General features: G+C 43.9%; 1 protein-coding gene across 1 annotated transcript in view; it reads right to left on the reverse strand.

Moving 5' to 3' along the window:
• The window catches only part of LOC109880607 (receptor-type tyrosine-protein phosphatase mu-like), a 432,469-nt gene that overhangs the window by 197,984 nt on the left and 212,300 nt on the right, over positions 1-22,185 (reverse strand). The window contains 2 exon segments of the mRNA XM_031810129.1: positions 18,872-18,974; positions 21,586-21,787. Of these exon segments, the coding sequence (XP_031665989.1) occupies positions 18,872-18,974; positions 21,586-21,787 (305 nt within the window).

A 22,185-nucleotide genomic window follows, 5' to 3' on the forward strand; every position in this document is an offset into this window, starting at 1 on the left:
TCTCTCTCTCTCTCACTCTGTTGCTCTCTATGTGAACAGTAAACATTACTCACCTCTCTCTCTCTCTGTTGCTCTCTATGTGAACAGTAAACATTACTCACCTCTCTCTCTCTCTCTCTGTTGCTCTCTATGTGAACAGTAAACATTACTCACCTCTCTCTCTCTCTCTGTTGCTCTCTATGTGAACAGTAAACATTGCTCACCTCTCTCTCTCTGTTGCTCTCTATGTGAACAGTAAACATTACTCACCTCTCTCTCTCTCTCTGTTGCTCTCTATGTGAACAGTAAACATTACTCACCTCTCTCTCTCTGTTGCTCTCTATGTGAACAGTAAACATTACTCACCTCTCTCTCTCTCTCTGTTGCTCTCTATGTGAACAGTAAACATTACTCACCTCTCTCTCTCTCTCTGTTGCTCTCTATGTGAACAGTAAACATTACTCACCTCTCTCTCTCTCTCTGTTGCTCTCTATGTGAACAGTAAACATTACTCACCTCTCTCTCTCTCTCTCTGTTGCTCTCTATGTGAACAGTAAACATTACTCACCTCTCTCTCTCTCTGTGTTGCTCTCTATGTGAACAGTAAACATTACTCACCTCTCTCTCTCTCTCTCTCTGTTGCTCTCTATGTGAACAGTAAACATTACTCACCTCTCTCTCTCTCTCTGTTGCTCTCTATGTGAACAGTAAACATGACTCACCTCTCTCTCTCTCTCTGTTGCTCTCTATGTGAACAGTAAACATTGCTCACCTCTCTCTCTCTGTTGCTCTCTATGTGAACAGTAAACATTACTCACCTCTCTCTCTCTCTCTGTTGCTCTCTATGTGAACATTAAACATTACTCACCTCTCTCTCTCTCTCTGTTGCTCTCTATGTGAACAGTAAACATTACTCACCTCTCTCTCTCTCTCTGTTGCTCTCTATGTGAACAGTAAACATTACTCACCTCTCTCTCTCTCTCTGTTGCTCTCTATGTGAACAGTAAACATTACTCACCTCTCTCTCTCTCTCTGTTGCTCTCTATGTGAACAGTCATTACTCACCTCTCTCTCTCTCTCTGTTGCTCTCTATGTGAACAGTAAACATTACTCACCTCTCTCTCTCTCTCTCTCTCTGTTGCTCTCTATGTGAACAGTAAACATTACTCACCTCTCTCTCTCTCTCTCTGTTGCTCTCTATGTGAACAGTAAACATACTCACCTCTCTCTCTCTCTCTCTGTTGCTCTCTATGTGAACAGTAAACATTACTCACCTCTCTCTCTCTCTCTGTTGCTCTCTATGTGAACAGTAAACATTACTCACCTTCTCTCTCTCTCTCTGTTGCTCTCTATGTGAACAGTAAACATTACTCACCTCTCTCTCTCTCTGTGTTGCTCTCTATGTGAACAGTAAACATTACTCACCTCTCTCTCTCTCTCTGTTGCTCTCTATGTGAACAGTAAACATTACTCACCTCTCTCTCTCTCTGTTGCTCTCTATGTGAACAGTAAACATGACTCACCTCTCTCTCTCTCTCTGTTGCTCTCTATGTGAACAGTAAACATTGCTCACCTCTCTCTCTCTGTTGCTCTCTATGTGAACAGTAAACATTACTCACCTCTCTCTCTCTCTGTTGCTCTCTATGTGAACATTAAACATTACTCACCTCTCTCTCTCTCTGTTGCTCTCTATGTGAACAGTAACATTACTCACCTCTTCTCTCTCTCTGTTGCTCTCTATGTGAACAGTAAACATTACTCACCTCTCTCTCTCTCTCTGTTGCTCTCTATGTGAACAGTAAACATTACTCACCTCTCTCTCTCTCTCTCTGTTGCTCTCTATGTGAACAGTAAACATTACTCACCTCTCTCTCTCTCTCTGTTGCTCTCTATGTGAACAGTAAACATTACTCACCTCTCTCTCTCTCTCTGTTGCTCTCTATGTGAACAGTAAACATTACTCACCTCTCTCTCTCTCTCTGTTGCTCTCTATGTGAACAGTAAACATTACTCACCTCTCTCTGTATCTCTGTTGCTCTCTATGTGAACAGTAAACATTACTCACCTCTCTCTCTCTCTCTCTCTGTTGCTCTCTATGTGAACAGTAAACATTACACTCTCAAACGTTGTAAAGGAATAGAGACATTTCAAATGTCATATTATGCAGTTATATAAAGTACAATCATATAGTTCAAGTACAAAAGGGAAAATAAATCAACATAAATATGGGATGTAAATTAAATGCTATTTGTCACATGCGCCGAACTCAACCTTACCATGAAATGGTAACTTACAAGCTATGATGAGTTTATCAAAATTGGGTTTGTTTTCAAATTCTTTGTTGATCTGTGTAATCTGAAGGGAAATATGTGTCTCTAATATGGTCATACATTTGGCAGGAGGTTAGGAAGTGCAGCTCAGTTTCCACCTCATTTTGTGGGCAGTGAGCACATAGACTGTCTTCTCCTGAGAGCTAGGTCTGTCTACGGTGGCCTTTCTCAATAGCAAGGCTATACTCACTGAGTCTGTACATAGTCAAAGCTTTCCTTAAGTTTGGGTCAGTCACAGTGGTCAGGTATTCTGCCACTGTGTAGTCTCTGTTTAGGGCCAAATAGCATTCTAGATTGCTCTGTTTTTTTGTTAATTCATTCCAATGTGTCAATGTTTTTATTTATTTATCAGTTATTTTACCAGGTAAGTTGACTGAGAACACGTTCTCATTTGCAGCAACGACCTGGGGAATAGTTACAGGGGAGAGGAGGGGGACGAATGAGCCAATTGGAAACTGAGGATGATTAGGTGACCGTGATGGCTTGAGGGCCAGATTGTGAATTTAGCCAGGACACCGGGGTTAACACCTCTACTCTTACGATAAGTAACATGGGATCTTTAATGACCTCAGCGAGGCAGGACAAAGGGGTTAACACCCCTACTCTTACGATAAGTAACATGTGATCTTTAATGACCTCAGAGAGTCAGGACACCGGGGTTAACACCCCTACTCTTACGATAAGTAACATGGGATCTTTAATGACCTCAGCGAGTCAGGACAAAGGGGTTAACACCCCTACTCTTACAATAAGTAACATGGGATCTTTAATGACCTCAGAAAGTCAAGTAATTATCTGTTTGTTTTCTCATGATTTGGTTGGGTCTAATTGTGCTGCTGTCCTGGGGCTCCCATTTTGTGAATTCTTGGTTGGTGAGCGGACCCCAGACCTCACAACCATGAAGGGCAATGGGCTCTATGACTGATTCAAGTATTTTTTTAACGGATCCTAATTGGGATGTCAAATTGTATGTTCCTTTTGATGGCGTAGAAGGCCCTTCTTGCCTTGTCTCTCAGATCGTGGTTTGAGTCTATGGGTTCTTCAATTACATTGAGCTGATTTCTGATGTTGTGTTCCTTCTTTTTCCGTAGTGTATTTCTGTTGTGTTTTATTGATTCGCCATAGTGAAGACGTAGGCTCAGGTTTTCTGGGTCTCTGTGTTTTTTGGTTTCTCAATTTCTTTCCTAGGTTTTTGCATTCTTCATCAAACCATTTGTTATTGTTTTGAGTTATCTTAGGTTGTCTGCTTGAAAAAAGAAATGCTGATAGGGAAGTTGAGAGGTAAAATATACTGTTTATGCTTTTTACTGACAAGTTTACACCTTCACTATTACAGTGGAACATTTTGTCCAGGAAGTTGTCTAAAAGGGATTGCATTTGTTGTTGCCTAATTGTTTTTTGGTAGGTTTCCACACTACTTTCCTTCCACCTATAGCATTTCTTAACATTGAGCCGTCTAAGTAACCTGACCTCAGTCAAATTGAACACTGGAAGGGAGATTCTGGAGCAGCGGCTGAGACAACGGTTTGCACCACCATCAACAACACGATGGGATTTCTCATGGTGTCGCAATCCCTCCAATCGAGTTCCAGACACCTGTAGAATCTATAGAATGGTGTCGCAATCCCTCCAAAAGAGTTCCAGACACCTGTAGAATCTATAGAATGGTGTCGCAATCCCTCCAATCGAGTTCCAGACACCTGTAGAATCTATAGAATGGTGTCGCAATCCCTCCAAGAGTTCCAGACCCCTGTAGAATCTATAGAATGGTGTCGCAATCCCTCCAATAGAGTTCCAGACCCCTGTAGAATCTATAGAATGGTGTCTCAATCCCTCCAATAGAGTTCCAGACCCCTATAGAATCTATAGAATGGTGTCGCAATCCCTCCAATAGAGTTCCAGACCCCTGTAGAATCTATAGAATGGTGTCTCAATCCCTCCAATAGAGTTCCAGACCCCTGTAGAATCTATAGAATGGTGTCTCAATCCATCCAATAGAGTTCCAGACCCCTGTAGAATCTATAGAATGGTGTCTCAATCCCTCCAATAGAGTTCCAGACCCCTGTAGAATCTATAGAATGGTGTCTCAATCCCTCCAATAGAGTTCCAGACCCCTGTAGAATCTATAGAATGGTGTCTCAATCCCCCCAATAGAGTTCCAGACCCCTGTAGAATCTATAGAATGGTGTCTCAATCCCTCCAATAGAGTTCCAGACCCCTGTAGAATCTATAGAATGGTGTCACAATCCCTCCAATAGACTTCCAGACCCCTGTAGAATCTATAGAATGGTGTCACAATCCCTCCAATAGAGTTCCAGACCCCTGTAGAATCTATAGAATGGTGTCACAATCCCTCCAATAGAGTTCCAGACCCCTGTAGAATCTATAGAATGGTGTCACAATCCCTCCAATAGAGTTCCAGACCCCTGTAGAATCTATAGAATGGTGTCACAATCCCTCCAATAGAGTTCCAGACCCCTGTAGAATCTATAGAATGGTGTCTCAATCCCTCCAATAGAGTTCCAGACCCCTGTAGAATCTATAGAATGGTGTCTCAATCCCTCCAATAGAGTTCCAGACCCCTGTAGAATCTATAGAATGGTGTCTCAATCCCTCCAATAGAGTTCCAGACCCCTGTAGAATCTATAGAATGGTGTCTCAATTCCTCCAATAGAGTTCCAGACCCCTGTAGAATCTATAGAATGGTGTCTCAATCCCTCCAATAGAGTTCCAGACCCCTGTAGAATCTATAGAATGGTGTCGCAATCCCTCCAATAGAGTTCCAGACCCCTGTAGAATCTATAGAATGGTGTCTCAATCCCTCCAATAGAGTTCCAGACCCCTGTAGAATCTATAGAATGGTGTCTCAATCCCTCCAATAGAGTTCCAGACCCCTGTAGAATCTATAGAATGGTGTCGCAATCCCTCCAATAGAGTTCCAGACCCCTGTAGAATCTATAGAATGGTGTCTCAATCCCTCCAATAGAGTTCCAGACCCCTGTAGAATCTATAGAATGGTGTCTCAATCCCTCCAATAGAGTTCCAGACCCCTGTAGAATCTATAGAATGGTGTCGCAATCCCTCCAATAGAGTTCCAGACCCCTGTAGAATCTATAGAATGGTGTCTCAATCCCTCCAATAGAGTTCCAGACCCCTGTAGAATCTATAGAATGGTGTCTCAATCCCTCCAATAGAGTTCCAGACCCCTGTAGAATCTATAGAATGGTGTCACAATCCCTCCAATAGAGTTCCAGACCCCTGTAGAATCTATAGAATGGTGTCACAATCCCTCCAATAGAGTTCCAGACCCCTGTAGAATCTATAGAATGGTGTCACAATCCCTCCAATAGAGTTCCAGACCCCTGTAGAATCTATAGAATGGTGTCTCAATCCCTCCAATAGAGTTCCAGACCCCTGTAGAATCTATAGAATGGTGTCTCAATCCCTCCAATAGAGTTCCAGACACCTGTAGAATCTATAGAATGGTGTCGCAATCCCTCCAATAGAGTTCCAGACCCCTGTAGAATCTATGACAAGGTGCATTGAAGTTGTTCTGTCAGATCCTGGTTGTCCAACACTTTATGTTGGTGTTTCCTTTATTTTGGAAGTTACCTGTCTGTCTGTCTGTCTGTCTGTCTGTCTGTCTGTCTGTCTGTCTGTCTGTCTGTCTGTCTGTCTGTCTGTCTGTCTGTCTGTCTGTCTGTCTGTCTGTCTGTCTGTCTGTCTGTCTGTCTGTCTGCCTGCTTCCTGCCTGCCTGTCTGCCTGTCTGTCTGTCTGTCTGTCTGTCTGCCTGCTTCCTGCCTGCCTGCCTGCCTGTCTGTCCGTCTTTAACCCTCTCTCCTGACCCAGTATCTCCCCAGCCTCCTCCAGCCTGTCCTCTCTTTTTTTAACCCCATCTCCTGACCCAGCATCTCCCCAGCCTCCTCCAGCCTGTCCTCTCTTTTTTTTAACCCCATCTCCTGACCCAGCATCTCCCCAGCCTCCTCCAGCCTGTCCTCTCTTTTTTTAACCCCATCTCCTGACCCAGTATCTCTCCAGCCTGTCCTCTCAGTCTTTAACCCCCTCTCCCGACCCAGCATCTCCCCAGCCTCCTCCAGCCTGTCCTCTCTTTTTTTAACCCCATCTCCTGGCCCAGCATCTCCCCAGCCTCCTCCAGCCTGTCCTCTCTTTTTTTAACCCCATCTCCTGACCCAGCATCTCCCCAGCCTCCTCCAGCCTGTCCTCTCTTTTTTTAACCCCCTCTCCTGACCCAGCATCTCCCCAGCCTCCTCTAGTCAGTCCTCTCAGTCTTTAACCCCCTCTCCTGACCCAGCATCTCCCCAGCCTCCTCTAGTCAGTCCTCTCAGTCTTTGACCCCCTCTCCTGAACCAGCATCTCCCCAGACTCCTCTAGTCAGTCCTCTCAGTCTTTAACCCCCTATCTCCTAGATTACCGTTTACCGTTAAATCGTAAAACGCTGCTGCTGTTGAAATGTGCCACATCATTTACACACCAGCTCTGGCAATTATTGTATAGCTGTGTGTGTGTGCATGTGTACGTGTGTGTGTGTGTGTGTGTGTGTGTGTGTGTGTGTGTGTGTGTGTGTGTGTGTGTGTGTGTGTGTGTGTGTGTGTGTGTGTGTGTGTGTGTATGATGGGAGGATCAAAGACATTGGAGGCTTATTTTAAGGAGTGTAGAAAATCACTTAACTGATTTTCAGAGGCATGCATAGCTGGGTAAAGATGATATTTAGCGCTATGGGGTAGAAAGTAGTAGGAAAACAAACTCTCATTTTCTGTAAAAACCAACCAGGTCGTATATACTACAGTTTATGTATGCCAGATCAGTGTCTCAATATGCGTGGGTTCTGGCCCAAGGCATAGGTGATGATAGAAGAGGAAGAGAAGGATGACGAAGAGGAGGAGATAAAAACAGGGTACACCATTGGGTTCCAAATGATCTGCTTCCAAAAGAGACAGAGAGAACATGTATTTATTTAGAGTATATCAACATAGTGGGTATTTAATTAGAGGTATATCAACATAGTGGGTATTTAATTAGAGGTATATCAACATAGTGGGTATTTATTTAGAGTATATCAACATAGTGGGTATTTATTTAGAGCATATAAACAGAGTGGGTATTTAATTAGAGCTATATCAACATAGTGGGTATGTATTTATTTAGAGGTATATCAACATAGTGGGTATTTAATTAGAGGTATATCAACATAGTGGGTATTTAATTAGAGGTATATCAACATAGTGGGTATTTAATTAGAGGTATATCAACATAGTGGGTATTTAATTAGAGGTATATCAACATAGTGGGTATTTATTTAGAGGTATATCAACATAGTGGGTATTTAATTAGAGCTATATCAACATAGTGGGTATTTAGAGGTATATCAACATAGTGGGTATTTAATTAGAGGTATATCAACATAGTGGGTATTTAATTAGAGCTATATCAACATAGTGGGTATTTAATTAGAGGTATATCAACATAGTGGGTATGTATTTATTTAGAGGTATATCAACATAGTGGGTATTTATTTAGAGGTATATCAACATAGTGGGTATTTAATTAGAGGTATATCAACATAGTGGGTATTTCAATTAGAGGCATATCAACAGAGTGGGTATTTAATTAGAGGTATATCAACATAGTGGGTATTTAATTAGAGGTATATCAACATAGTGGGTATTTAATTAGAGGTATATCAACATAGTGGGTATTTATTTATTGAGAGGCATATCAACATAGTGGGTATTTAATTAGAGGTATATCAACATAGTGGGTATTTAATTAGAGGTATATCAACGTAGTGGGTATTTAATTAGAGGTATATCAACGTAGTGGGTATTTAATTAGAGGTATATCAACATAGTGGGTATTTAATTAGAGGTATATCAACATAGTGGGTATTTAATTAGAGGTATATCAACATAGTGGGTATTTAATTAGAGGTATATCAACATAGTGGGTATTTATTTATTGAGAGGCATATCAACATAGTGGGTATTTATTGAGAGGTATATCAACATAGTGGGTATTTAATTAGAGGTATATCAACGTAGTGGGTATTTAATTAGAGGTATATCAACGTAGTGGGTATTTAATTAGAGGCATATCAACGTAGTGGGTATTTATTGAGAGGTATATCAACGTAGTGGGTATTTAATTAGAGGCATATCAACGTAGTGGGTATTTAATTAGAGGCATATCAACGTAGTGGGTATTTAATTAGAGGCATATCAACGTAGTGGGTATTTAATTAGAGGCATATCAACGTAGTGGGTATTTAATTAGAGGCATATCAACGTAGTGGGTATTTATTGAGAGGTATATCAACGTAGTGGGTATTTAATTAGAGGCATATCAACGTAGTGGGTATTTATTGAGAGGTATATCAACGTAGTGGGTATTTAATTAGAGGTATATCAACGTAGTGGGTATTTAATTAGAGGTATATCAACATAGTGGGTATTTATTTAGAGGTATATCAATGTAGTGGGTATTTATTTAGAGGTATATCAACATAGTGGGTATTTAATTAGAGGTATATCAACATAGTGGGTATGTATTTAATTAGAGGTATATCAACATAGTGGGTATTTAATTAGAGGTATATCAACATAGTGGGTATTTAATTAGAGGTGTATCAGCATAGTGGTTATCTATTTATTTAGAGGTATATCAACATTTATTGAGACGCATCCCTGAGAGTGACTGAGTGAAGAGGCTTCTTCTGGCTGCTGATGTGTTGAGGGGCCATTTTAGTTTCAACACGACACTGCTGACTGATAGACACTCTGCTTAATCCTTTTACAGGGACAGCTAGTGGAGATAGGGCCCTCTGGAAAAACAACTGTGTGTGTGTGTGTGTGTGTGTCAAAGCCCTCTGGCAAAACATGTTCCCTGTAACGCATGGCTGTCGTCGTCCTCCACGAGATTAGCTAACCAGAATACCAACATATAATTTTATACAGAATAGTAATTACACAAATATGAAAATATATATGAAATATCACTGCCTCTTCCTTCATCTGTAAATTAATACTATTTAAAAGATAGATATAACATATACATATATATATTATCTACATATATAACAAGCTGTGTCACAATATGTGAACTGAAAGTTGATGGTAGCTTAACATATTAACATATGACATCTAATGTTGAACTGTGTTAATAATCAGTGAAGTTGAAGGAAACATAGTCGGTTTTTAACGATGGCTACCCAGACACCACTGCAACCCCCACAGCCAATCAGACAGCTAGATAGAATCATCAAATCAAACCCCAGTCACAAGGCCTCGACTCTGCTGCGATACCGGGTAGGTAACACTGTGGTTCCCTTGGTAAAAACCTGTTCATTTAAGAGGGAACTATTGCATAGTAGAATATATTTCTGTCACCAGGACATATACAGGATACTACCCTCTACAACACTATGTCACCAGGACATATACAGGATACTACCCTCTACAACACTATGTCACCAGGACATATACAGGATACTACCCTCTACAACACTATGTCACCAGGACATATACAGGATACTACCCTCTACAACACTATGTGACCAGGACATATACAGGATACTACCCTCTACAACACTATGTCACCAGGACATATACAGGATACTACCCTCTACAACACTATGTCACCAGGACATATACAGGATACTACCCTCTACAACACTATGTCACCAGGACATATACAGGATACTACCCTCTACAACACTATGTCACCAGGACATATACAGGATACTACCCTCTACAACACTATGTCACCAGGACATATACAGGATACTACCCTCTACAACACTATGTCACCAGGACATATACAGGATACTACCCTCTACAACACTATGTCACCAGGACATATACAGGATACTACCCTCTACAACACTATGTCACCAGGTCATATAAAGGATACTACCCTCCACAACACTATGTCACCAGGACATATACAGGATACTACCCTCTACAACACTATGTCACCAGGACATATACAGGATACTACCCTCTACAACACTATGTCACCAGGACATATACAGGATACTACCCTCTACAACACTATGTCACCAGGACATATACAGGATACTACCCTCTACAACACTATGTCACCAGGACATATACAGGATACTACCCTCTACAACACTATGTCACCAGGACATATACAGGATACTACCCTCTACAACACTATGTCACCAGGACATATACAGGATACTACCCTCTACAACACTATGTCACCAGGACATATACAGGATACTACCCTCTACAACACTATGTCACCAGGACATATACAGGATACTACCCTCTACAACACTATGTCACCAGGACATATACAGGATACTACCCTCTACAACACTATGTCACCAGGACATATACAGGATACTACCCTCTACAACACTATGTCACCAGGACATATACAGGATACTACCCTCTACAACACTATGTCACCAGGACATATACAGGATACTACCCTCTACAACACTATGTCACCAGGACATATACAGGATACTACCCTCTACAACACTATGTCACCAGGACATATACAGGATACTACCCTCTACAACACTATGTCACCAGGACATATACAGGATACTACCCTCTACAACACTATGTCACCAGGACATATACAGGATACTACCCTCTACAACACTATGTCACCAGGACATATACAGGATACTACCCTCTACAACACTATGTCACCAGGACATATACAGGATACTACCGTCTACAACACTATGTCACCAGGACATATACAGGATACTACCCTCTACAACACTATGTCACCAGGACATATACAGGATACTACCCTCTACAACACTATGTCACCAGGACATATACAGGATACTACCCTCTACAACACTATGTCACCAGGACATATACAGGATACTACCCTCTACAACACTATGTCACCAGGACATATACAGGATACTACCCTCTACAACACTATGTCACCAGGACAGGACATATACAGGATACTACCCTCTACAACACTATGTCACCAGGACATATACAGGATACTACCCTCTACAACACTATGTCACCAGGACATATACAGGATACTACCCTCTACAACACTATGTCACCAGGACATATACAGGATACTACCCTCTACAACACTATGTCACCAGGACATATACAGGATACTACCCTCTACAACACTATGTCACCAGGACATATACAGGATACTACCCTCTACAACACTATGTCACCAGGACATATACAGGATACTACCCTCTACAACACTATGTCACCAGGACATATACAGGATACTACCCTCTACAACACTATGTCACCAGGACATATACAGGATACTACCCTCTACAACACTATGTCACCAGGACATATACAGGATACTACCCTCTACAACACTATGTCACCAGGACATATACAGGATACTACCCTCTACAACACTATGTCACCAGGACATATACAGGATACTACCCTCTACAACACTATGTCACCAGGACATATACAGGATACTACCCTCTACAACACTATGTCACCAGGACATATACAGGATACTACCCTCTACAACACTATGTCACCAGGACATATACAGGATACTACCCTCTACAACACTATGTCACCAGGACATATACAGGATACTACCCTCTACAACACTATGTCACCAGGACATATACAGGATACTACCCTCTACAACACTATGTCACCAGGACATATACAGGATACTACCCTCTACAACACTATGTCACCAGGACATATACAGGATACTACCCTCTACAACACTATGTCACCAGGACATATACAGGATACTACCCTCTACAACACTATGTCACCAGGACATATACAGGATACTACCCTCTACAACACTATGTCACCAGGACATATACAGGATACTACCCTCTACAACACTATGTCACCAGGACATATACAGGATGCTCCCCTCTACAACATAACCTTCACTCCAAATCAAAACTCAAAACCTACAACCTGATTTTGGACAGAATTACCTGGAAGGCTTACCAAAGATGATTATTCCAACGATATACAGCAAATGCTCTGGAAAGCACACAGAAACCTGAAAACACCATAACAACCTGGAACTGAGTGAGTAATGTTTAGTCTGAAGCTATATTTTATTTCCAAAAGCCAAGAAGAAAAATACATTACATGACTTTATAAGGACTGAATGCTAAATTAAGGCTGTCAAGCCTGATACAGCTTCAACTAGCACTGACGTGCCAAGCCTGATACAGCTTCAACTAGCACTGACGTGCCAAGCCTGATACAGCTTCAACTAGCACTGACGTGCCAAGCCTGATACAGCTTCAACTAGCACTGACGTGCCAAGCCTGATACAGCTTCAACTAGCACTGACGTGCCAAGCCTGATACAGCTTCAACTAGCACTGACGTGCCAAGCCTGATACAGCTTCAACTAGCACTGACGTGCCAAGCCTGATACAGCTTCAACTAGCACTGACGTGCCAAGCCTGATACAGCTTCAACTAGCACTGACGTGCCAAGCCTGATACAGCTTCAACTAGCACTGACGTGCCAAGCCTGATACAGCTTCAACTAGCACTGACGTGCCAAGCCTGATACAGCTTCAACTAGCACTGACGTGCCAAGCCTGATACAGCTTCAACTAGCACTGACGTGCCAAGTGAGAGGTGTCAAAGCCCATTAGCCCAACAATGGCAGGAGAGACACACAGTCTACTCCAACCAAATGGAGAGGCCTTAGAAGCACCCCCCCCCCCAACCCCATTGTTCAGAGGTAATTAAAATACAATACCCTGTGTATGTAAAGAATGATAAGGCAAGAAAAGATCACAAAATGAAGCTCATTGTGGGAAATCAAGAGATACTATTTGCTGACTATTATACAAATGGGAACATCAGAAACCTCCTCTTCCTCATCTTCCTCATCTTCCTCACAGACCATGCCCTGGCATGGCACAGTGCTATATTAACACACTACCCCTCTGTTAAGAGAGGGGGTGTTAACGAGGGGTGGAAACTCAGGAAACTAGACAACGAGGAGTCAGCTAATACACATCTCTATAAGTCTGGAACAGTATTGGTACAAGGCAACCCCAAACAGTTTCAGCTGGGCTTAATCAAAGAATTAGCCCAGCAGTAGAAGCTCTCCCTTGAGAAAGATACCCCCACCACGAGCGGGTCAGACCAGACCTCTTGATTATATAACCCCACAGACGAGCAACCCCAAGCGGTAAGTCAACCTCCCAGCACAGAGTACTACCCCCTCATTGAAATGAAGGATACATTTACCCAGCTGGAGGTAAGGCAGGTGGAGTTGGAACAGCAGGTGATTACACTCCAGTCAGCACAGACCCAGACACCAGTCCAGCACAACAACACTCTCTTAACCAGACCCGGAGAGCTGGAGGTGGAGAGAGACATATCTGCACTCTGGACAGTGGTGAGACAACTACAACAATATAACAAGCAAGAGCAGGAGAAGAACAGAGCACTAGAGGAGAGGATCAGACTGCTGGAGGAGAGGGTGAGGGTGATGGCATGTGACAGAGAACAACCCACTAGAGAGGTGGCCCCCGCCGAGAAGCCAGCAGAACAGCCCACCTCAGCACCCGACAAAAGTCTCGACACCACAGCAGAACAGTCCACACCAGATCCTGACCCATCAGACCCTGACCATAGTGTCGACACCACAGCAGAACAGTCCACACCAGACCCAGACCATAGTGTCGACACCACAGCAGAACAGTCCACACCAGACCCTGACCCACCAGACCCTGACCATAGCATCGACACCACAGCAGAACAGTCCACACCAGACCCTGACCATAGTGTCGACACCACAGCAGAACAGTCCACACCAGACCCTGACCATAGTGTCGACACCACAGCAGAACAGTCCACACCAGACCCTGACCATAGCATCGACACCACAGCAGAACAGTCCACACCAGACCCTGACCCACTAGACCCTGACCATAGTGTCAACACCACAGCAGAACAGTCCACACCAAACCCTGACCATAGTGTCGACACCACAGCAGAACAGTCCACACCAGACCCTGACCCACCAGACCCTGACCATAGCATCGACACCACAGCAGAACAGTCCACACCAGACCCTGACCATAGTGTCAACATCACAGCAGAACAGTCCACACCAGACCCTGACCATAGTGTCAACATCACAGCAGAACAGTCCACACCAGACCCTGACCATAGCATCGACACCACAGCAGAACAGTCCACACCAGACCCTGACCCACTAGACCCTGACCATAGTGTCAACACCACAGCAGAACAGTCCACACCAAACCCTGACCATAGTGTCGACACCACAGCAGAACAGTCCACACCAGACCCTGACCCACCAGACCCTGACCATAGCATCGACACCACAGCAGAACAGTCCACACCAGACCCTGACCATAGTGTCAACATCACAGCAGAACAGTCCACACCAGACCCTGACCATAGTGTCAACATCACAGCAGAACAGTCCACACCAGACCCTGACCATAGTGTCAACACCACAGCAGAACAGACAAAATGAATAACCCCAAGCCCAGTCGCCAGGACCACAAATATAAATTCCATCTAGAAACTGTTGCCCTAGAGCACACAAAAAAAACTATACATACCTTGGCCTAAACATCAGCGCCACAGGTAACTTCCACAATGCTGTGAACGATCTGAGAGACAAGGCAAGAAGGGCATTCTCACCAATGAAGAATTCACAAAATGGGACAAACACCAAATTGAGACTCTGCATTCAAAATTCTGCAAAAATATCCTCCGTGTACAACGTAGAACACCAAATAATGCATGCAGAGCAGAATTAGGCCGATACCCGCTAATTATTAAAATCCAGCAAAGAGCTGTTAAATTCTACAACCACCTAAAAGGAAGCGATTCACAAACCTTCCATAACAAAGCCATCACCTACAGAGAGATGAACCCGGAGAAGAGTCCCCTGAGCAAGCTGGTCACAAACACAAACAGACCTCACAGAGTCCCAGAACAGCAATACAATTAGACCCAACCAAATCAGGAGAAAACAAAAAGATTATTACTTGACATATTGGAAAGAATTAACAAAAAAACAGAGCAAACTAGAATGCTAATTGGCCCTAAACAGAGACTACACAGTGGCAGAATACCTGACCACTGTGACTGACCCAAAATTAAGGAAAGCTTTGACTATGTACAGACTCAGTGAGCATAGCCTTGCTATTGAGAAAGGCCGCCGTAGGCAGACCTGGCTCTCAAGAGAAACTGAGCCGCACTTCCTAACCTCCTGCCCAATGTATGACCATATTAGAGAGACATATCTCCCTCAGATTACACAGATCCACAAAGAATTCGAAAACAACCCAATTTTGATAAACTCCCATATCTACTGGGTGAAATTCCACAGTGTGCCATTACAGCAGCAAGATTTGTGACCTGTTGCCACGAGAAAAGGGCAACCAGTGAAGAACAAACACCATTGTAAATACAACCCATATTTATGCTTATTTATTTTCCCTTTTGTACTTCAACCATTTGTTACAACTCTGTAAATAGACATAATATAATTTATTATTTTAGAACTTCTGTAAGTGTAAATGTTTATTGTTCATTTTTATTGTTTATTTCACTTTTGTATATTATCTACCTCACTTGCTTTGGCAATGTTAACATATGTTTCCCATGCCAATAAAGCCCCTTGAATTGAATAGAGAGGGAGGCCCAGAGAGAGAGAGAGACACCCACAGAGAAAGACCCAGAGAGAGAGAAAGAGAGAGAGGGAGACCCAGAGAGAGAGAGAGAGAGAGGGAGACCCAGAGAGAGAGAGAGAGGGAGACCCAGAGAGAGAGAGAGAGGAAGAGAGAGAGGGAGACCCAGACAGGGAGAGGAAGAGAGAGAGGGAGACCCAGACAGGGAGAGGAATAGAGAGAGGGAGACCAAGAGAGAGAGAGGAAGGGAGAGAGGGAGACCCAGACAGGGAGAGGAAGAGAGAGAGGGAGACCCAGACAGGGAGAGGAATAGAGAGAGGGAAACCCAGACACAGAGAGAGAAAGAGGGAGACCCAGAGAGAGAAAGAGGGAGACCCAGAGAGAGAGAGACAGTGAAATATAGTAGGTGTATACTCCCAAACCTTCAAATATCTCTTACCTTAATCACAAAATGACTCAACAATTCATTATTTATTCTTTTATTGCTATCAGTGAGTCATATTGTACCCCGGATAGACATGATGAACAGAATGACTTTCATACACTCAGTCTTTATTTTGTCCCCTGAAAATAACCCGCATTCCCATACGAAACCACCAGTCCTTTCTCTAGTGGTTAAGGTTATTCCATATGAAACCACCAGTCCTTTCTCTAGTGGTTAAGGTTATTCCATATGAACCCACCAGTCCTTTCTCTAGTGGTTAAGGTTATTCCATATGAAACCACCAGTCCTTTCTCTAGTGGTTAAGGTTATTCCATTTGAAACCACCAGTCCTTTCTCTAGTGGTTAAGGTTATTCCATATGAAACCACCAGTCCTTTCTCTAGTGGTTAAGGTTATTCCATATGAAACCACCAGTCCTTTCTCTAGTGGTTAAGGCTATTCCATATGAAACCACCAGTCCTTTCTCTAGTGGTGAACACTATAGATATCTAGCTATCTCCTCGTTAGATCAATTAGATAACAGTATTCAGTACTTAGGCTTATGTTGTAGATCATTGGCATTCAATCTCATGCTCTGGCTAAAAGTTAACAAAGTGAATCCAAGTGCTAATCTCCAAAGAGGGAACTACAGTCTTCATTCTTTGCAGAGGGGCGAGGCCCGGCTTCTATCGGTTAACTGAGAAGTGGCAATTCATCTCATCATCTGATTCACGCTGTGTGTGTGAGTGTGTTTCTGTGTGTGTGTGTGTTTCTCTGTGTGTGTGTGTGTGTTTGTGTGTGTTTCTGTGTGTGTGTGTGTGTGTTTCTCTGTGTGTGTGTGTGTGTGTTTCTGTGTGTTTCTGTGTGTGTGTGTGTTTCTGTGTGTGTTTCTATGTGTGTGTGTGTGTTTGTTTCTCTGTGTGTGTGTGTGTGTGTGTGTGGGGGTGTTTCTCTGTGTGTGTGTGTGTTTCTGTGTGTGTGTGTTTGTTTCTCTGTGTGTGTGTGTGTGTGTGTGTGTGTGTGTGTGTGTGGGGGGGGTGTTTCTCTGTGTGTGTGTGTGTTTCTGTGTGTGTGTGTGTGTTTCTCTCTGTGTGTGTGTGTGTGTGTGTGGGTGTTTCTCTGTGTGTGTGTGTGTGTGTGTGTGTCATTCACACTGTATTAATTCTAAACATACGTTAGTAATTAGACCGTATGGCAGGCTGAACAAGGCCCCTGAACAGAATCAAACGGTGCGGTAGCTACCTGCTAGCAATATTAAGAACACTATTTTTGTCTTTCTTTCAATTTTATTGTCATTTTCCTGTCTATTTTCCTGTCTTTGAGACATTCGGACACATTTGGACACTTTCTGAATGATACCTGCCGATACCTAAAATGCTGCCAAATCGCTGCCCTCGCCAATGATACCTAAAATGCTGCCAAATAGCTGCCCTCGCCAATGATACCTAAAATGCATTCATAACAGATCGTTTTATTTTTTTTGTTCAGGCACTAGCGAGGGCAACTAAACGTGGCATAAAAGTTAACAGGCCTGACTGAGGACCTGCAGGCTGATATCTTTCATCTCTAAAGGACTCAGATTAGATGATAAAGTGTAAAAATCTGTTTTTATATCAAGTTTTATATCAAGTCAAATCTCATCGTATATTATCACCTTCTTGTATAATCCAAGATGAGGATCTCTCTCTCTCTCTCTCTCTCTCTCTCTCTCTCTCTCTCTCTCTCTCTCTCTCTCTCTCTCTCTCTCTCTCTCTCTCTCTGTGTGTCTGTCTGTCTGTCTCTCTCTCTCTCTCTCTCTCTCTCTCTCTCTCTGGATTGATTTGCATAGGGTGTATTAGTGTACAGTCAGTCTAACATTGTTGTGTATTAGAATATGGCAGTTTGTAAGACATCGATCAAACATCCCTCATTAACACCAGATGTCCTTCCTAACGAGAAAGAAGATACCAGAGAAAACGCTGTCTTGCATGATGCATCTGTGTCACCACAGTGTCCCTACCGCAGTGTCCCTACCGCAGCGTAACTTGTCTGATATTAACTAATGATTGACCAATCCAGCAGAGAGAGGGCCTGTGTTCCCCGTACCAGCCTGGTGGCTCGGTGTGAGTTGAACCCACTGAACCCAGAACCAGCGCAGTACATAAAAAGGCCTTTGGAGGAAAGAGATTCTGAACCCTTTGTTCTCTGCTTTAAAAGGAAGAAGGTTCTTCTTCTCTTCTTCAGGATTACATCTACAAAACACATCTCGGTTCCTGGAACTTGGTGATGGCAGCGTATTACCATGGCCGTTGTGTTCTTGTCACACGGTGCTAAGAGGACCTGTTTTGGTGTAGTCAAACAGATTTCACAAAACTATATTTGTGTGTGTGTGTCGCGTCGTGTCGTGTGTGTGTGTGTGTGTATGTGTGTGTGTGTATTTGTGTGTGTGTGTGTGTGTGTGTGTACCATCCTACCTGACAGGTGCCCCTCGGCTCTGTGCAGGTTTCAGCAGGACAGTCACTGTGCTGTCTGTCTGGTTCAGAGATGTCTCCTGGTCATAGGCTGGCATGGAAGGAGCTAGAAGGACAACACACACACACATCAGTCTCCTCTAGATAGAAGGACAACACACACATCAGTCTCCTCTAGATAGAAGGACAACACAAACATCAGTCTCCTCTAGATCGAAAGACAAAACACACATCGGTCTCCTCTAGATCGAAGGACAACACACACACATCAGTCTCCTCTAGATAGAAGGACAAAACACACATCAGTCTCATCTAGATTGAAAGACAACACACACATCAGTCTCCTCTAGATTGAAGGACAACACACACATCGGTCTCCTCTAGATAGAAGGACAACACACACATCAGTCTCCTCTAGATCGAAGGAAAACACACACGTCAAGACTCCTTTACAAACATTAGAAACATTCCCCTATGCCCAAACATTAGAAACATTCCCCTATGCCCAAACATTAGAAACATTCCCCTATGTCCCAACATTGTCCTATGTCCCAACATTAGAAACATTGTCCTATGTCCCAACATTAGAAACATTGTCCTATGTCCCAACATTAGAAACATTCCCCTATGTCCCAACATTAGAAACATTGTCCTATGTCCCAACATTAGAAACATTGTCCTATGTCCCAACATTAGAAACATTGTCCTATGTCCCAACATTAGAAACATTGTCCTATGTCCCAACATTAGAAACATTGTCCTATGTCCCAACATTAGAAACATTCCCCTATGCCCACCGAGGGATTGGTGTGGAACATTTGCAAAAGCTATAAGCACTATGGTGCAACATGTGATAATTGATTAAAATGCCAGAAGGCAAGTTGAAGGTACTAACATATTGCCTATACCTAATCAATCCTTTAAGAGCAACACCAGAACCAAGAGGATAGGGGTCTAGTGTTAGTGTCTAGGCTAGAGGATAGGGGTCTAGTGTTAGTATCTAGGCTAGAGGATAAGGGGTCTAGTGTTAGTGTCTAGGCTAGAGGATAGGGGTCTAGTGTTAGTGTCTAGGCTAGAGGATAGGGGGTCTAGTGTTATTGTCTAGGCTAGAGGATAGGGGTCTAGTGTTAGTGTCTAGGCTAGAGGATAAGGGGTCTAGTGTTAGTGTCTAGGCTAGAGGATAGGGGTCTAGTGTTAGTGTCTAGGCTAGAGGATAGAGGGTCTAGTGTTATTGTCTAGGCTAGAGGATAGGGGTCTAGTGTTAGTGTCTAGGCTAGAGGATAGAGGGTCTAGTGTTATTGTCTAGGCTAGAGGATAGGGGTCTAGTGTTAGTGTCTAGGCTAGAGGATAGGGGTCTTGTGTTAGTGTCTAGGCTAGAGGATAGAGGATAGGGGTGTAGTGTTAGTGACCAGGGATACATTTTAGACTGGTGAACAGTGTGATGACTGGGGGGCCATAGCCCTTGGATGGGTACTAGTGACTAGGATGTAGGAGTTAGGGGCTAGGAACTGACCTGATATCTTGGTGGTGAACTGTGTGATGACTGGGGGGCCATAGCCCTTGGATCTGTACTAGTGACTAGGACGTAGGAGTTAGGGGCATTGGCTAGGGACTGACCTGATATCTTGGTGGTGAACTGTGTGATGACTGGGGGTCCATAGCCCTTGGATGGGTACTAGTGACTAGGAGGTAGGAGTTAGGGGCTAGGGCTAGGAACTGACCTGATATCTTGGTGGTGAACTGTGTGATGACTGGGGGGCCATGCCCTTGGATCTGTACTAGTGACTAGGAGGTAGGAGTTAGGGGCTAGGGCTAGGGACTGACCTGATATCTTGGTGGTGAACTGTGTGATGACTGGGGGGCCATAGCCCTTGGATGGGTACTAGTGACTAGGAGGTAGGAGTTAGGGGCTAGGAACTGACCTGATATCTTGGTGGTGAACTGTGTGATGACTGGGGGGCCATAGCCCTTGGATGGGTACTAGTGACTAGGACGTAGGAGTCAGGGGCTAGGGACTGACCTGATATCTTGGTGGTGAACTGTGTGATGACTGGGGGGCCATAGCCCTTGGATGGGTACTAGTGACTAGGATGTAGGAGTTAGGGGCTAGGAACTGACCTGATATCTTGGTGGTGAACTGTGTGATGACTGGGGGCCATAGCCCTTGGATCTGTACTAGTGACTAGGACGTAGGAGTTAGGGGCATTGGCTAGGGACTGACCTGATATCTTGGTGGTGAACTGTGTGATGACTGGGGGTCCATAGCCCTTGGATGGGTACTAGTGACTAGGATGTAGGAGTTAGGGGCTAGGAACTGACCTGATATCTTGGTGGTGAACTGTGTGATGACTGGGGGGCCATAGCCCTTGGATCTGTACTAGTGACTAGGACGTAGGAGTTAGGGGCATTGGCTAGGGACTGACCTGATATCTTGGTGGTGAACTGTGTGATGACTGGGGTGCCATAGCCCTTGGATGGGTACTAGTGACTAGGAGGTAGGAGTTAGGGGCTAGGGACTGACCTGATATCTTGGTGGTGAACTGTGTGATGACTGGGGGGCCATAGCCCTTGGATCTGTACTAGTGACTAGGAGGTAGGAGTTAGGGGCTAGGGACTGACCTGATATCTTGGTGGGGAACTGTGTGTTGACTGGGGGGCCATAGCCCTTGGATGGGTACTAGTGACTAGGAAGTAGGAGTTAGGGGCTAGGGACTGACCTGATATCTTGGTGGTGAACTGTGTGATGACTGGGGGGCCATAGCCCTTGGCGGTGGAGGCTCTGAGAGTGAAGGAGTAGGTAGATCCTGGGTAGAGACCCAGGAAGATGTGGCTGCTCTCGTTGACGTGGTTCAGGACTTTCCCACTCTGGTTGGATAGATCCAGCTCAGGATCAAAGGAGCTCACTGCCTTGAAGGAGATCTGAAAACAGAGAGACAGACAGACAGACAGACAGACAGACAGACAGACAGACAGACAGACAGACAGACAGACAGACAGACAGACAGACAGACAGACAGACAGACAGACAGACAGACAGACAGACAGACAGACAGACAGACAGACAGACAGACAGACAGACAGACAGACAGACAGACAGACAGACAGACAGACAGACAGACAGACAGACAGACAGACAGACAGACAGACAGACAGACAGACAGACAGACAGACAGACAGACAGACAGACAGACAGACAGACAGACAGACAGACAGACAGACAGACAGACAGACAGACAGACAGACAGACAGACAGACAGACAGACAGACAGACAGACAGACAGACAGACAGACAGACAGACAGACAGACAGACAGACAG

The sequence above is a fragment of the Oncorhynchus kisutch genome, linkage group LG30 (assembly GCF_002021735.2).
Source record: "Oncorhynchus kisutch isolate 150728-3 linkage group LG30, Okis_V2, whole genome shotgun sequence".
Taxonomy (NCBI): Eukaryota; Metazoa; Chordata; class Actinopteri; order Salmoniformes; family Salmonidae; genus Oncorhynchus; species Oncorhynchus kisutch.